We start from the raw sequence: 16594 nt of genomic DNA, 5'->3' as shown, positions 1-16594 counted from the left end.
TCGGAGAGCTCGGGACTTGGTGGAACCGTGGAGAAGGCGAGAGGGGAAGGAGCAGCGGGGGAAGGAGAGCCGGTCTGCGGAGCGCAGGGCGGAGTGGGCGGGAAGCGAGGGCGGGGAGGGCGAGAGGCAGGAAGGGGCCACCGGGAGAAGGGAAGACACGCACGGCGGGGAGGGGGTGGGGTGGGGGACGCTAGGCCTGCGGCCGCGGGCACGACACGGGCGGCGGCCTCCGGGGGGCGGCCCGGCGGGCAGGGCGGGCCGGCCCGGCGGGCGGAGGCGGGGCGGCGGGCGGCGCTGTCAGCGCGAGGCGGCGGGCGGAATGCAGCGGCCGGAGGCCTGGCCACGTCCGCACCCGGGGGAGGGGGCCGCTGCGGCCCAGGCCGGGGGCCCGGCGCCGCCCGGCCGAGCCGGGGAGCCGGCGGGGCTGCGGGTACGGAGCGGGAGGGCGCCGGGGTCCCGGGCGGCGGGAGCCGGACTGCGGGAGCGGAGGGGTTGGGGGGGGCGGGCCGCCAACTCACGACTCGCTCGCCGGCGCCCGGGAACTTGGGGCCCTCGCCGACCGCCCGGGGAGGGGGTCCGGGGCCAGGGCAGGGGAGAAAAAGTTCTCCGGGCGCGGACCCGCGAGGAGGCCGGGCCGGAGTGCGCGTGGGACTGAAGTTCTAGATCAGTTCGAAGCGGTGATGGGCACGGCTCGGGTGGGGGGGTGGGGGTGGACCGGGGTTCCGCTGGTAGGGGTGAGGAGTGGCGGGGCCGCCGGGACTCGAGCTCCCAGGGGAAGGTGGGCTGACGTGCGGGGCTTCTGGAGCACCCTCTCCCCGGGGCCAGGGGGCTGGGGGCGCGCTGAGAGCGCGGGTCCAGCCTCGGCCCAGGGGCCGCTGGAAGGAGGAGGCTCAGCGCCGCTGTCCCCCGGCCCAGGTTCTGTGATACACTCCGACTCGGGCTCTGGAGCAGTCAGTGCATGACAGAACTTGGGCCCGGACGGACCTTCTGCACCCAATGGGCACAGTGCCCACCCGGGGCCTGCAGTGCAACATCTGCCTGGGAGTGGAGCAGGCACCGGAGTTGGCCCGCACAGCACAGGGTTGGGCCAGAACCAGCTGTGGACCTTTGGGGTCGCTGGACCCTGAGGATGACCTCCTGGGGCCAGTACATGCCATAGAGCCAATGGCAGGGTGTCTGCCTTTAGTCAGGAGCCAATGGAGCTCTCCCCTGGTGTCAGTTGCAGGAACCTTCCCTCTACACCGTCAAGGCTGTTTTCATACTAGATAATGACGGACACCGCCTCCTGGCCAAGGTAAGCTCCCACCCTCACCGGAAAGCCCTGAGGACACTGCTACAGTCCCAAGAACAGAAGTCCCCACTCAGGTGACTCTCTTGTCTCACGGGAGACCCCACTGTGGGCTCTGTGACTCAGAGCAACTCAGCTTAGACCTCTCTAAAGGTCATTCTGTCCATCCTCCTGCCTTGTCCCATGGCTGGCTCCTGGCAAGGGGAGTGTAGCCCCTCTGTTTCTACTCACATTCCCAGAAATGTCTTCTCATCAGTCTTTCCACTGCCCCGGATCTTGGGCCCAGAAGGGACCTCCGGAGGGGTCAGGGGAGTGTCAGGCTTGGGACCCAGGAGCCTTAGTCCCCACATTCTATATAAGCAACCTGCATCTATCTTCTACGGTTTGGGAAACCACTCAGGATTTAGTCTGAGGAGTCTGAGAATTTAGAACCAGATAAGATCTTAGAGACTATATGATCCAACTGTCTCCCTTCACAAATGAAAGAAAGGGTATAGAGAAGCTAGCTGAGTTGCCTGAGGCCACAAGTGTTACTATCAAAACACGGATCTGGACTCAGGTATGTCAGCTTGAAGCTCAGGAGCATGATTTTCACTGTACCAACTCTTCAGGTGTCTGGTGTCGTCTGTCCCACGTGGCCTGGGTAAACCAGACTAGAATAATCAGAAAGAAATGTCTATCGCCGACACAATTAACTACAGTAGGACTCTGGCATCTAAATGAGCTATGAAATGCATTCTAGGCTTGTTGGTTTTTGGGGGACTGAAACTTTTTGTCTTGCTGATATCCAAATGAGCTTGTTCACACAGCAGCGGGCCCACAGGGAGGCCACTGATTTGCCTGCAGATGGGGTACTGAGTGGCAAAACCCACATCCGGAAAATTGGAAGCTGAGCCCGTCACACTCTCCTCCAGCAGATATCAGACGCAGATTAGCCATGCCCAAGGCTCCAGGGCTTCTGCTCAGCAGGACCCATCCATGTTCAGTTGAAGATACTGAGTCAGAGAAAGAGGCTCATCAACCCCAAAGCATCCATCTAGTTAGGTGGTGTGAGCCTAGAACTTTCCCTTAGCCATATAGTCTTCATCACCACAACCCTGTCTGAGGTCAGACAATCCTTGGCTGTGCCCCTTACTACTGTGAGATGTCGGGGAAGTTACCTGACTGCTTCACGCCTTCTCATCCTCATCAGTATAATGGGGATAATAGGAGGAAGAGATCATCAGTATAATGGGGATAAAAGGAGCCGCTGTTGTTGTTACTGTTGGGATAAGGGACCCCCGGCTCTGCCCTCTTTCCTGTAGACTTGGGTTCCTGTAGCAAGGGTGACCCACTGAGCACCCTCGTCCTTAGCTCATGGACATCTGCCAAATGTACAAAAACCACCAGGAAATCAGGAGAGGACTCCAAAAGCAGGAATTAAAATTCCTCGACTTTTGATGACTTTCTTCACTTAAAATGTGTGTTTATGGGGAAAGAGTGAGCACACAGGCCTAAAAGGCAACAAGCAGGGGACAGGTCTGTGCTTGGCCCAGCGCCTCCCACCCAGGGAGGAGCCAGGCTCTGTGGAAAAGCGATCACCCCTTCCCCTTCCCTTTCTCATAGTATTATGATGATACATTCCCCTCCTTGAAGGAGCAGATGGCCTTCGAGAAAAATGTCTTCAACAAGACCAGCCGGACTGACAGTAAGTGTCCGCCTCTTCCTTGTCCAAAACTCTCCAATGCACATCGCCGTCCTCGCCATCTGGACACATATGTCCCTGTTGGCCACTCGTACCCACAATCCCCTTTTCTTCCTTTCCCTCCCAACTTCTTCTCCTCTCCTTTCCTCTGGGACGCCTTCACTCCCCATCTCTCTCTCTCACCCTCTGTCCCACCTCCCAAACCCACCTAGAACTCTCTTTCAGCAGAAGAGGCCAACTGCATTACTGCATTGTGTGTCCCCCACCAGCCTGGACAAGGAATTGCCTGGACAAGGACATGGTGGGAGGGGGACCAAAGGTTGACCCTGCACAGGATTTGTTAGCTTCTCCACATGAGACAGTCACTAGACACAGAGTAGTCTAATGGGGGTGTCTCTAGTGCTAGTCTTTTCAAGGGTTCCTTGTAAAGTGAAGAGGGACAAGGTGGGGGAGAGAAGCAGAGCTGGAGATCAGGAGGAGGGGCCCGGCAGAGGGGGCCACACCTGAAAGCCCCTTCCATTTCTAGGTGAGATTGCATTTTTCGGGGGCATGACCATCGTCTACAAGAACAGCATTGATCTCTTCCTGTATGTGGTGGGCTCCTCTCACGAGAATGAGGTGAATTCAGGAGGTTGGGGTGACAAAGAGGGTCTGCCCGTAGCTTAGATTCTGGGGTAGTATCTGGGTTATCATGGGTACCCCTCTTTCTAGGCTTTGGGCGCTGGGGAGCAGCCAGAGTGATTCTTTGTGGGATGGGACATATGATGATGTCTCTTGGTTCCTTGGGGACCAGAAATGAAGTCCTGGGCAGGAGCCTTGGTTTCTTCCTTGTATATCACCAGGGAAGGATACAATTAATGTCCCACAGTGGGGCACCCCAGTGCTTCTCAGCCCATGCATGGGGAGGCATCCTGGGGTCAAGCTGCAGTCAGTCTCCAGCCCTGTTTTCTTTGAAAAGGGAAGAGCATTTGACGCCTACCTGTGTAGGCGTCAAATGCTCCTTTGGGCCTTCTCGACCTCAAGTTCTCTTTTCCTCTTCCCCTGTCCACCTATGCTCAGCTGATGCTTATGTCCGTTCTCACCTGTCTGTTTGAGTCCCTGAGCCACGTGTTAAGGTGAGTGAGGTCCTCTGCCCTCCAAGGCCCCTCTCCCCTGCAGGCCTTGATACATCACAGATGCAGGACCCTTCCTCTGTTTCCCCCTCTGAAGTCCCCAAAAGACTAAGACTGGAGCCAGAGCTGCCTCTTCCAAGGCCCCTGCCCTTTACTGGACCACCGTGGTTCACTCAGAGCCGAGCCACATGAGGGTCTGGCCAAAAAATGAGGTCCAGAGAAGTTAGGCGATTTGCCTGGGTTTACAGTCTGTTTGTATCATGACAGAGACTCAAACTCAGAGCTTTTTGGACTTGAAGCTCAGCATGGTTTTCACTGCACCCCCATTCAGTTACCTGGTATCTGTCCCAGTGAACATGGTCTGGTTAAGCCAAACGAGGATAAACCAAAAATAAATGTCTACAGTTGAGACAATTAGCTATAGTTCAGCTGTGGCAGCTAACGTAGCTATGAAATGCATTAGGGCTCACTTGGTGGGTGCAGCGTCAATGTGGGGGTGTGGGAGTGTGTGGGAGGTTGGGGCAAAGCGGGGACCCAAGCTCGGGAATCCCTTGCATAGGCACTGCCCTCACTGCCCTTGACATTCTCCTTCCCACGTGATTGTTGGAGGTTGGAGAGAGGGGGAGGGGTGGAGAGAGGTGGGTCTGCCTCACCTCGGCAGAAACCCAGCTCCTCCTGGCCACGGAGAGGTCCAGGATGAGTGTCTGCCTTCAGGAAGAACGTGGAGAAGCGCTGGTTGCTGGAGAACATGGACGGGGCCTTCTTGGTGCTGGACGAGATTGTGGATGGCGGGTGAGGAGCAGGCAGGGAGAAGAGGGGCGGCTCCGGGACACTCACAGCGGGAGGTGCCTTTGAGGGTCCTCAGCTCTAGATGGTACCAAGCACATTGTTGGCTCTCTGGCCAACCCCTCCCGCCTTTCCCCCACCCCGCTTATGAGGATGGAGGTTGATTTCAGCATGAGCCAAAGTCAAGCAAACCAGAAAGTAGGTCAAATGATGGCCAGTGGTTGAACAGGCAGGGTTTGGGGGAATGATTTGATCTCCGGTGCCCAGGAGGAAGGGGCAGCACAGGCCCTTGCCCCTTCCTGGGAGATCTCCATTCAGCTCCCTACTTACTTACCTACACACACACACACACACACACACACACACACACACACCCTCTCTTAGAGCTCCATCCCTACTTAGATCCACCAGATGCATGACCTTTCCTTATCTTTCCAGTGGGGTTAAGGGGACAACCTTAGCAGGTGTGGGGATGAAATGAGGCAAAGCAGGTGAAGCTCACCCCTCCAGTGATTCAAGTGACCTGTCTAAGGTCTCGGCTGCCAGGGGGCCAAGATCGAACGCCAGGTGCATGGTTCCCGAAATTGTGCTCTTCCCACGACACAGTGCACTCTGGGAGATGGGGCACCACGTGCTCCTTCCCTCCTCCCTCTCTCCTCCCTTTCTTCTCTCTCCCTCTTTCCCCCCTCCCTCCTCCTTCCCACCCCCACTGCCTGTTGTGGCAAGGCCTTGTGCTAACTGCCTGAACCCCAAAGCCAGTGGGGTAAGACCAGCCTTGGTGGGACCCGAAGTGTATACAATTTTGTGGAACCTCTTTAAGGAACGTGTGCATACACACACACACACACACACTATTATAAATACAAAAGGAAGGCCTTGGATGAGCCTGTGCAAGGGCAGATGTAAGCTTTATGTGCCTCCAGGTCTCTGCCCCCAGAGGAGCTCAGTTTCCCTCTGAGGAAAATGGCGGCAGTGTCGTTTGAGACAGTGCCTGGACAGGAACCCTGGCTTGGGATGTTCCTGTCTTTATGGATGAAAGGCTCTCTGGTGAAGGGGTGCCGGGTGCCCCAGTGATGGAGCCTGAAAGAGAGACCTGGTCACTCCCCTGAGACCAGGGGAGGTTTTTTTTGCATGAAAGCAAAACTTAGCATCTGCCCTAGAGGAGCCTCCTGGGGTGAAGAGGACCATCCAGTCAATCCCCCACCGCGGTCCCACCTGCAGTGACCAGCCCTCACACCCACACCCCTGCTCATACCCACAGAAGCTCCCCTGCACCCCCACTGTGTGGCGAAATACGGCGGGATAGCCAAAAAAAGCCTTGATCCTTGGGTCTATCAAAAGGGGAGATAGATTCTGATTTTAAGTGTCCTCTTCTCCTGTGCGGCGTGACCCCGGGGCATAGAATACTAGTGAAACCGGATGGGGTCCCCACAGGCGCTCCCTCTCTTCGCCGCATCAGCATCCATCCCCAGATCCAGAAGGTGAAGGGCACTTTCAAGAACTCAGAGCTTTTCAGTCTCTGCTTTCGACGCTCTGATCATTCTAGACTGGACTAGAAGCTTTTGACCAGGGACACCCCATTTCAAAGCTTTGTGACCATCAGGTTTGAGGCATAGAGGGATCAAAGCTGAGGAATGTCGGTGGGAAGGTACCTGGAAGGGGCAGCTGCCGGAGAGTAAGGGAGGGAGAGGTGCCTGGCAGGGAGAGTCCGCAGAGGGAGGAGTCATGTCATTGTCATCCTGGTTTCTGTCTCATCTTGTAGCGTGATTCTGGAGAGCGACCCCCAGCAAGTGATCCAGAAAGTGAATTTTAGGGTAAGAGTCTTCCGGCGGGTCCCTGACTCCCGTGTCGCTGGGCTGCCCTTTCCACCCTCCCTGCCTCCTGTCCTCCTCGTGCAGGCGATGCCAGGGCCAGGAGACTAGGAACCCGAGCTCCTCTAGCAGAAGCAAGTACTGGGTCGACACACCTGCGGGGGTGGCAGTTAGGAAAAGAGATCTCGTGACCTCTCTCCCCCTGTAGAATCACCAAGTACCTCACCATCCTCCCCAGTGGGAAGTACAGAGTAGGGAAAGGGAGAAATTCTCCAAGAGACCCCAAACTTGGCCTTGAGTTTGGAGAGTAGGGGTACAGAGAGACCCTCCCTGCCTAGTTTGGGTTCTCATGTCTGGATGAAACCTTTTCTCCCACCTTTGTTCCCCTTCGTGCCTTTGCTCTCTGTGTGCCCAGCGACGGGCCCCAGGGGCCTGGCTTCCAAGTGGCCAGCTGCAAGGCTCCCATTCATCAGTCAGGTGTATTCGGGGTCCCCCCCCCACTGCATCCCCTCACTCCCCCGCCAAAGCCCCTTTCTTTCACCTTGCTTGCTTCACCCGAACCCCTCCTCTGGGCTGACCGCCCTCGGACACTGCTTCCCTGCAGGCAGATGACGGCAGCCTGAGCGAACAGAGTGTGGCCCAGGTAAGGCCCCCTGCATCTGCCTTGGCCGGAAGTGGGCTAGAGGGAGGAGAGCAGAGCCTCCCAGAGGGACCAAGGGGAGCCGTCGAGGTTGAGAAGTCAGGGGTGCAGGAGAGAAGGGATGGGACAGTGACAGGCTGTCTCCTGGAGAGTCATGGCGCAGACTGGGGATTCATAAGTGCTGGGTCCCTCACCAGCAGCCCGCCTCATCTCCTGGCTTGGCGTAGTTGGGTTGAAACCCTGGGGTGAGCTGCCACCCTGATGACTGGTGTGCCTTGTCCCCCAAAACATTCTGGGGACCGAGGCACCTGATGCTCCCCCAAACCCAGAAAGGATACCAAATAGTTTTTCTCTAACCTCTCACCCCATGCTGCTTAGGGTTCCTGCTGGAGTTGTTAAGGGACCCCCTAACTGTCTCCACTCACCACTTGCACCTTGCCCTTTGCCCCTGAATGACCTGGCTGTGAGGAAGCCCATCCCTGCCAGTCTCCTGCATGGTCCAGTCTGGGAGGCATGTGTGGCAGGGGTGAAGCTGGGGGTGGGGCAGGTTCCTGGACCTGTGGCCTGACTGGTTCCCCAGCTGTGCAAACTTCCTGCTTGTCAGACCCACTGCTTGACCTCCATTCTGTCTGCCCACAGGTCTCTCTGCCCAGACTAATCCTGCTTTTATGGACCTTCCCGCCTCAGTGCACTAACTCCCTCCTGCTGTGACAGCTAAGGCAGGGGACGGGACCCAAGCCATCCCGCGACCCAAGCCATCCCGCGTGGAGCCCCAGGTGTGGTGCCCACTTCCTTTCCTACCCTTGCTGCTCACCCTGCTTCTCCCTCCTCCCAGTTCCCCCCCACCACGTGCCTCCTTAGACCTTGCTGGGATGAAGGCAGCCATGTGGCAGTTTTCAGGTCAGAAAGAGGCTGAAGAACAATGAACAGAACAGTTAGGAACACAGGTGCTGGAATGAGTTGTCCCAGGATGTCTGTTCCACCCTGCCGCCTGCAAGCTGTGTGACCTACAGCGAGTTACTCAGCCTCTCTGGGCCTCTCATGAAGGGCAGGACACTCTTCACAGCATTACTAGGAGAAGCCAGCTCCTATTTTTTCCAAAGGGGAAATGAATTCTTGAGGAAGAACCAAGGAAGTTGTAGGTAGTGAACGGGAGATGAAAGGAAGGGAAAGTTAGGTTTCTGGCTGGGAAAAGCTGGAGAAACCCAGGGCCAGGCAGCCCTTGAGAGAGGAGGGAGACTGTGCAGGAGTGAGAGACATAACAGCGTGGGCTGGGACTTTTTCTGAGGGCAATGAAGCCTGATGGCCAGAGAGGTGATCTGAGGGACAGACCTGGGGTTCCCACCATCTGGGCATTGTGTGTGCACAGTTGTATGCATTTGTTGAAGTCCTCAGCAGAACTGAAGAATGAACGCATCTGAAAGCAGGTGTCCTGTGGCAGCACTGGGCCAGCCCCCTTTGGCCAGCTGTGCCACATCAGCAGCGGGCTGGGGTGGGGTGTTGGGGACATGCTGCCAGCCCCGGCCACAGCTAGGGGGTTGCTGAGGAGTCTGGGCACAGGCAGTGACCGGCCTGGGCCTAGTCTCTGCCTAGACGTGGCACTGTGGGCGGACGCTCCAGTGGCACGGCCTGGCAGAGACCAGGCTTGCGGCCACACCCCTGGCTGCCGCCTGGGGAACTGTGGCCGGTGGGGCAGGCTGGGGCCTGAGCTGGGAGCTGGCTGCAGCCAGTTTGGACTGCTGTTTTGCGGGCCTGGCGCCACTCAAGCCAACCACAGATGAGCTGCTGCCACCTAGTGACGGAATGTTGCAGGGACACTTAGAGAAGGGCTTGTAGACCTCCGCATCACTACCGTGTTAGGGCACTTGGTATCCACCGCCCCCCCCCCCCGTTTCTTTCTCTCAACCTTATTCCCTATCCCCCAGGTTCTTCAGTCTGCCAAGGAACAAATTAAATGGTCGTTACTGAAATGAAGGCTGTGCATTCAGGTCTCCCTGCCCCCAGAGCATTTCCGCAATCCTGGCAAAAGCTCAAAGACCCCAGGGAACAGGAGAGATCCTTCTGTATTCCTAAGCCCTCCCAGAACTGACTCCTGAGGTCTCTGGCCAGGGACTCTGAGATGCAAAGATTGGGCTTCAGCACTGACTCACCCCTTCTCACTGCCCTGGCCTGCCCCTTGGGCCATGAGAACCAGCTGAGCTGCCTTAACTCAGACCTTAGGCATCCCTGGCCCCAGAACCCTAATAAACCTGCTTTGTCTCCTGCCAATGGTCTCCTTCTCTGCTGGCCTGGGAAGTGTTGTGTAAGTTCTGATGAGGGCTCTTGCACTGTCCGCGGCTCATCTTCAGGAGGCCCAGGACCAAGGTGTCCAGGGCTAGCCCTGTGGTCACGTGTTGGGGGAGGGGATCAAGAGAAGGGGACGATTTATCATCGTGAGGGGGTGTGATACTGATACCACGGGGCCCCCTATGTGATGGGAAGGGCTAGGTATGATTGCGGGACATGGTAAAAAAGTAATAATGGCTGAAATGGCGCACATTCGGGGAAGAGGAGACAAAAGAGGGTACTCCTAAGCGGCACAAACCTCTGGGGAAGAGAGGAAAAGATGGTACACACATGGTGACCCTACTGGGAATTCATTGAATCACTTTTTCCACTCCCAGCTTCCAAAAGGGAAGGGCGGAAGGCTTCCTCTGGACAAACTGAGGAACAGCACGCCCGTTTTTCTTGGCATGGCCGGCGCCACGGAATTCCTCTGCTAGTAGACGTCCTGGGCACCAGAGCCCTGCGAGCTTGCCATGGTTGGGCCTGATACTGGCGGCGAGGAAGCATGGGCCAGCCCCACCGTGCATGTGTGTCCAGAGCACCCAGTGCGTTCCAGAGGGTGTGGGTGAAGAGTGGAGGTCTGCAGGGAGGGGAGAGAAGGGCAGGGGATGCCAGGGGCAAACGGGAAGGATGGAGCGACTTCCTCGGCGACGTAACTCCCCTTCTTGCTCCCTGTACCAGAACCTCCCGTTTCTCCCTTTCTTTCCCCGACGCATCCCCGCGACCCTGTACGGCAGTCCCCTAGACTGTGTAACGGTCGGTCCCGGAACAGCTCATTTCCCTCGATAACCTTTCCACGCTCCGCCCCGCTCCCGCCCCTCTCTGGCACAATTTTCCGCGGGGAGTCACGCCCCAGGACCGCATCCGCGATCCTACAGCGCCACCTGGAGGGAAAGGAAGGAAACGCGCCCCCTCCGGGTCCTACTCCCCTGACTAACTCCGCCTCCAGGGCGGAACCAAACCCTGTTCCCAAGATCCTCCCAGGCCCCCGACGCTCATTACAGGGCGTTGCCCTAGCAACCAGCACGCTTGACCCGCCCCGCGAGTTCCGCGCCAGCGTGGGCTGACGAGCTTCTGCCAGCTGCTACAGTAAGAGTGCAGCGAGCTTCGGATTTTAATGGACGCTGTCCCTGCGGGTTATCACGTCCTACATTATAAACTCTCTAAGATTGGTTATTTATAATGGGTATGACTACTTCTGTAATTAGAGAAAATGATAAAGATAGAGCTATGTAAACAAATACATTGTAAGCGCTGCGTACATAACCCATTCCAGGAAATAATGCAACAAGGCAACTCCGACAGGGAAAAAAAGAATATGCAATTAACTGCTATAGAGTTCGGGGCCAGGGTAGCGACGGGAAACGAGAAGTTCTCCAGGAATACTTTGGCAAATACGCGGCTTCATCCAGTGCCCGGCACCATCCACTGCTTCTAATCGGACCGCAAGGTCGGAAGGGGCAAATTCGCTTCCTAGCAACCCGGTGGCGCCTGCGGAGGCCCTGCAATTCCAGTTATGCAGAGACTGGAATGGGAAGGCCCGGCGCTGCACGCAAACTGGTTCCCTGAATTCCTGTGGACCAAGCGATGCTATCCCCCATTTTACCGAGGTTGCGCACCGAGGCTGTGAAAGTTAAACTGTGTGCAGCCGTTTCTGCAAAGCGCCCTGGGGAAGGAGAACTGCTGGGGAGAGGGGGCTTTCCTGCACCCCTGACCTAGGGCCAGGCAGGGACTGTACTGGGTTAAGAGGAATGAACGGAGAGGGCATTGTAACACCGAGAGGCGACTGGAAAGGTGTCTGCTAAAGGACTACGGGGAAGGGGATCGCAGCAAAGCAGCCGACCCAGGCCAGCAGCGAGGGGAGGATAGCGCGGAGAGGGCACTGGAAGCCGAGGAATGGAGGGCTCTGGTTCTTCCCGGGGATCCCAAGTTTGCTGGCCCTGCTCTCTGCGGGCCGAGGCGGAGACTCCGCTGAGCCTCCGGGCTCCTCAGCGCCCGCAGCCCCGCGGAGCCGCGGGAACGGCGGGCCTGGCCGTCTGCCTAGAGCTCTGCCCGCTGGCACCGGCTTTCCCGCAGACGGCCTCATTAGCGCGGCCCCAGGCCGGAGCCGGCGGGCGCGGAGCAGAGCACGCAGCACCCGGCAGGCTGGGGCGCCGTCTGCCCGGGACCGGGTTTCGGGAAGGGCAGTCGGCGGTTTCGGGGTGGGGGGGCGGCGCGGGGAGCGGCCGCCAAGGCCTTGCCTTCCCGTCTCTTCTGATCCCCAGGGGCCCTCCTGCTCTTTCTACATTCTCCTCCCCCTCGTGGGCGACCCAGAGCGTCTCGAGTATCCATAGACAAGGGGACTTCAGGACGCCTGCTTTTCTCTTACAGAATGGGCACCAGGGCAAGTCAGAAACCGAGACCCCAGGGGCTTAGGTCCAGGCGGAGGGCGCACACGGAAACACTGGCTCCGGGACTCTGTTTGCCCCACCTAGAGCCGGCTAGGGACTCCAAGTTAGCGCCGCCAGGCCCTCGGACCGGATTTAAACCGCTCAGAGCAGGTCTCTCCCTCTCGCGCCCCGCGCGCCCCCTGTTTCCCGGCCATTGGCTGGCAGGAAGGCAGAGCTGGTCGGATTGGCTTGCATCCAGACAGAGATGGATGGCTCCCCACTGGCTGGACCGTGTCTTTGCTGGGAAGCACGGGTTGGCTAAGGCGGAGCTAGCCAGGCCTCGGGATGGGGCGGGGGATGAGCCGGAGTCCTGCCTTAAGCTCAAATTTTCTGTGCCCTAAAATCTACAGAGAGAGAGGAAAAAAAAAAAAAAAATCTTAGTAAATTCCCAGTAAATACCCTTTAACTCCAGAACCCGATGTAGGCAAAGTTGGAAAATTTACCCAAAACAGGTTTGGCACAAGCCTACAGGTTCCCTTTACCCTCTAAACTGGGTCTCTTTCATTTAACAATATTCGTGGATTATACTCGTTCATTCATTCTTTCATTCATTCCGGTATTTGAGTGTTTGCCATGAGCCAGGAACTAGGGAAAGAAGAGAGACTTTGTTGCAAGTAATTGACTTGGGGGGGGGGGCGTAGAAGTGGAGGGCTGAAAGGAGAAAATCGTTTGGGGAGATATTTCAAGGTAGAAGTACATTGTAAAAGCAAATTATGTTTTGTTTGGTTTTTGAAATGTGGGCTCCATGTCCATTGTGGAGCCCAGCGTGGGGCTTGAACTCACAACCCTGAGATCAAGACCTAAGCTGAAATCAGAAGTCAAGGGCTTAACCACCTGAGCCACCCAGGCGCCCCTAACACCCAACACTGTTCTGTATCTCTATCTGAGCAGTGGCAAAAATTCAAAGATTACACTTAAGACGTGTGATCTTTCCCGCAGGTAATTCATACTTCACTAAAAAGGAAAAAGGGTGCCTGGGTGGCGCAGTGGGTTAAGCTTCTGCCTTTGGCTCAGGTCTTGATGTCAGGATCAAGTCCCCCATTGGGCTCTTTGCTTGGCAGGGAGCCTACTTCCTCCTCTCTCTCTCTTCTGCTTGCCTCTCTGCCTACTTGTGATCTCTCTCTGTCAAATAAATAAATAAAATCTTAAAAAAAAAAAAGAAATGAATTGAATGGCTGCCAAATTTTACTCTATCATTGACATTTGTATGGTCCTTACCTGTTTCCTAATCTCTTCTTCATCTCTGCCAACTAAAACTGGAAAAAATCTTCAATGAGGATCCAAAGAAATGAGAGCCATTGTGAAGCCCACATAAATTTTACCCGGCCCAGGTAGATGAGTGCCATCCTTCAGAGGGGATCCTTTGGTAAGGAAAGCAGTATTGATAAATAATAATAATAATAATAATAATAGGGGTGGCTCAGTGGGTTAAGCCTCTGCCTTCAGCTCAGGTCATGATCTCAGGTTCCTGGGATGGAGTCCCACATTGGGCTCTCTGCTAGGAAGGGAGCCTGCTTCCTCCTCTCTCTCTCTCTGCCTGCCTCTCTGCCTACTTGTGATCTCTCTCTGTCAAATAAAATCTTAAAAAAATAATAATAATAACAATAATAGTAGTAGTGCTGGTAAAATTCACTTTTGTTGGGAGTGAATTCCTCTATTTATTTACTTTTTAAGATTTTTATTTATTAGAGAGAGACAGCACAAGCAGGGGGAGCAGCAGAGAAAGAGAGGGAGAAGCAGGCTCTTTGCTGAGGGAGCCCGATGCGGGGCTCCATCCCAGGACCCTGGAATCATGATCTGAGCCAAAGGCAGATGCTTCATTGACTGAGGCACCCAGGCACCCTGGAAAGAATTCTTTTAACAGACATTTATTAACCGTCTGTTCTGAGCCAATCACCTTGCTGAGGGTGGTGAGAGCATTTAAGATGAATTGGAAGACACAGTTCCTGATTTGACTGGGAACAAAGTCGCATATGCAGAAATTATAACTATCCGACAGAGGAGATTGTGTGTCACATAGTATAGGAAAGAAAGAAGGAAGCAATTGTATCAGCACAGCAAAAGGCAGAGAATCTCTGTTCAAGGAACCGCAGGTGGGAAGACGTAGATGTAATGGGGACTGTGTGTCTCTGTGGGGGAGGCTGGGGTGTGTTGAGACAGGAGGCTCCTCCCGAGACAGGTTGTTCCTGGATGGGGGTGAATGTTGAGTGCTTTGCTGGGGACTAACAGCCATGAACAGAGCGTACTACTCTGTACACCTTAGAATCATAACTGTCCTCCAAACAAACTAACGAGGTAGATGTTGTGAGCCTTGTTTGTACAACTCAGGGGACCTGTGGGTTTGGATCATTTGCCTCGTGGCACAGAGGTGAGGTTTAAGTGCGTGCTGGTCTGATTCCACGGCCCATTGCTATCTGCCCCAGCCACAGAGCTAAGGAGCTTGGCTTATATTCTGGAGGCTTTAGGGAGCCACTGAAGGCTTTCAAGCGGTTAAAGGATACCAGCTCTGTATTTTGAGCAAGGAACTCTGCCAGAAATGTGGAATGTGGATGGAAGAGGGGAAGAAGAGGGGCACCAGGGTGGCTCAGTGGGTTAAGCCGCTGCCTTCAGCTCGGGTCATGATCTCAGGCTCCTTGGATCAAGTCCCGTATCGGACTCTCTGCTCAGCAGGGAGCCTGCTTCTCTCTCTCTCTCTCTCTCTCTCTCTGCCTGCCTCTCCATCTGCTTGTGATATCTGTCAAATAAATAAATAAAATCTAAAAAAAAAAAAAGAGGGGAAGAAGAACGTGGGGTCAGTGTATGACCCACAGAAGTCAATCCTTTTCATTACACTCCTTACCCTCTAAGATGGTGCCACCCAGCCTGATTGAGGATCGTGTCACCAAATAACCTGCAAAATTCAAGTTCCATTTGGCGCTTGAGTTCATGCTTTTGAATCAATTCAGGTAATTCCAGGCAGTCATTCCAAGGAGGGCTTCCAAAGGGAGCACTTTGGAAGGGACAATGACTTGGATATTAGGTCTTTTAAAAAAAAATACATTAAAAAGTAATAAATTTACATTTTAGCTTATATATTTGGTACCCTCTTATCACCCACACCTACTTCCAGTCTGAAAACACGCACACACACACTAAAAGAAAAAGAAGTAGCCAGAGCAATCTGATCTCATTTGACCAGACCTACAATTCCTCTTTATCCAGACACCTGATTTTTTAAAAAAGATTTTATTTGAGCACAAGTAGGCAGAGAGGCAGGCAGAGAAAGAGAGAGGAAGAAGCAGGCTCCCTGCCGAGCAGAGAGCCCGATTCGGGACTCAAACCCAGGACCCTGAGATCATGACCTGAGCCAAAGGCAGAGGCTTAACCCACTGAGCCACCCAGGCGCCCGAGACCCCTGATTTTTAAGGCATTGAAAATATATGTCTTTTTAAAAAGATTTTTATTTATCTGCTTACTTGAGAGAGAGAGCATAAGAGTGAGAGAGCACACAAGGAGGGGAAGACAAAGGGGCAGAGGGAGAGGAAGAAGCAGACTCCCTGCTGAGCAAAGAGCCTGACTTGGGGTTGGATCCCAGGACCCTGGGATCATGACCTGAGCTGGAGGTAGATGCCTAGCCGACTGAGCCACCCAGGTACCTCTAATATATATATATCTTATCCTCCTGGCTGCAATGAATCCTCATTCAAGAAAACTTGAACAGAAGGAAACTCTGCAAATCATGGAGGCCACGCCCCTATCCCCAGGCAACAGCTCCTTAGTGACTGACAGGGGTTCCTGAGGTGGGTGTGTTGGGACATATGGGATAGATATGTGGAGACAAGGCTTCACTGACAGAAATGACTGGAAGGCACTGGCCTCAGCTGCTCTGGGTGAGAGACCATTCCTTTTGCTCCAGAGGGTCCAGCCCTGTGTTCAAAAGGTTGGATGTCTCCAGGAACATGCTCCTAAGAGATGGCTGGGAAAAGTCCAGAACGCAGAACTTGGTTATGAGGAAGAAGATGAGATTTTTAAAACTTCTGAGACCCCAAATTTTCTCCACCTTCTCTGGGTGGCAACAAGAAGCAGCGCGTCTCCCATGTCTGGCCACCAGATGGTGCTGTAGGACAAGCCCCACTTCCAGCCTTCCTTGCAGGGCTGGGATCAGGATGGGGCCTTGGAAAGCCTACAGGGACCAAATCTAGGGGGCTTCTCTGCTACCTGCTGGCAGCGGTTATCCCACAGTGCTGAGCACTGGAGTCCCTTCCTAGAGATCTCTAGATGACCGAACAGAACCTTGCGGGTCAGGGGCATCCCCTCAGAAGGGATGGAAAGGATGTCTTGGTGGAAAAGATGGTGTGAGGGACCTAGCAACCAGTGACAATTGTACTGAGAAAAGAGGGCCCCCAAGAAATACACAGCCAAGAAGACCAGAAATCCCTTTCAACACTTGAGACTTGACCCCACTCTCCAGGGCAGCTGAAGGCTAGAGACGAGGGCTGAGAGGCTCGGGGCACAGAACACAGTTCATACTCTGATGCAG

General features: G+C 55.0%; 1 protein-coding gene across 5 annotated transcripts; it reads left to right on the top strand.

Annotated features, from left to right (window-relative positions):
* The first annotated feature begins 281 nt into the window (after positions 1 to 281).
* On the top strand, positions 282 to 9589 carry COPZ2 (COPI coat complex subunit zeta 2). Of its 5 annotated transcripts, none has more exons than XR_006603717.1 (10): positions 282 to 430; positions 1226 to 1294; positions 2924 to 2975; positions 3499 to 3590; positions 4032 to 4087; positions 4799 to 4876; positions 6633 to 6684; positions 7286 to 7324; positions 7961 to 8097; positions 9247 to 9589. XR_006603717.1 is itself a non-coding variant. In XM_045070143.1 (9 exons), the coding sequence occupies exons 1-9, from the start codon at positions 320 to 322 to the stop codon at positions 9292 to 9294; spliced, it is 633 nt and encodes a 210-aa protein (XP_044926078.1). In that variant the 5' UTR covers positions 282 to 319; the 3' UTR covers positions 9295 to 9589. The 5 variants fall into 5 exon arrangements, 1 of the variants encoding a protein (XP_044926078.1); XR_006603715.1 differs by having other exon boundaries at positions 2894 to 2975; XR_006603716.1 differs by having other exon boundaries at positions 1220 to 1294.
* The last annotated feature ends 7005 nt before the right edge of the window (positions 9590 to 16594 follow it).

Source organism: Mustela putorius, unplaced genomic scaffold, assembly GCF_011764305.1.
Source record: "Mustela putorius furo isolate JIRA1106 unplaced genomic scaffold, ASM1176430v1.1 tig00003962_pilon_pilon_pilon, whole genome shotgun sequence".
NCBI lineage: Eukaryota > Metazoa > Chordata > Mammalia > Carnivora > Mustelidae > Mustela > Mustela putorius.
The sequence above is the reverse complement of the archived record's forward strand: the minus strand, read 5'-3'. Positions and strand labels throughout refer to the sequence as shown.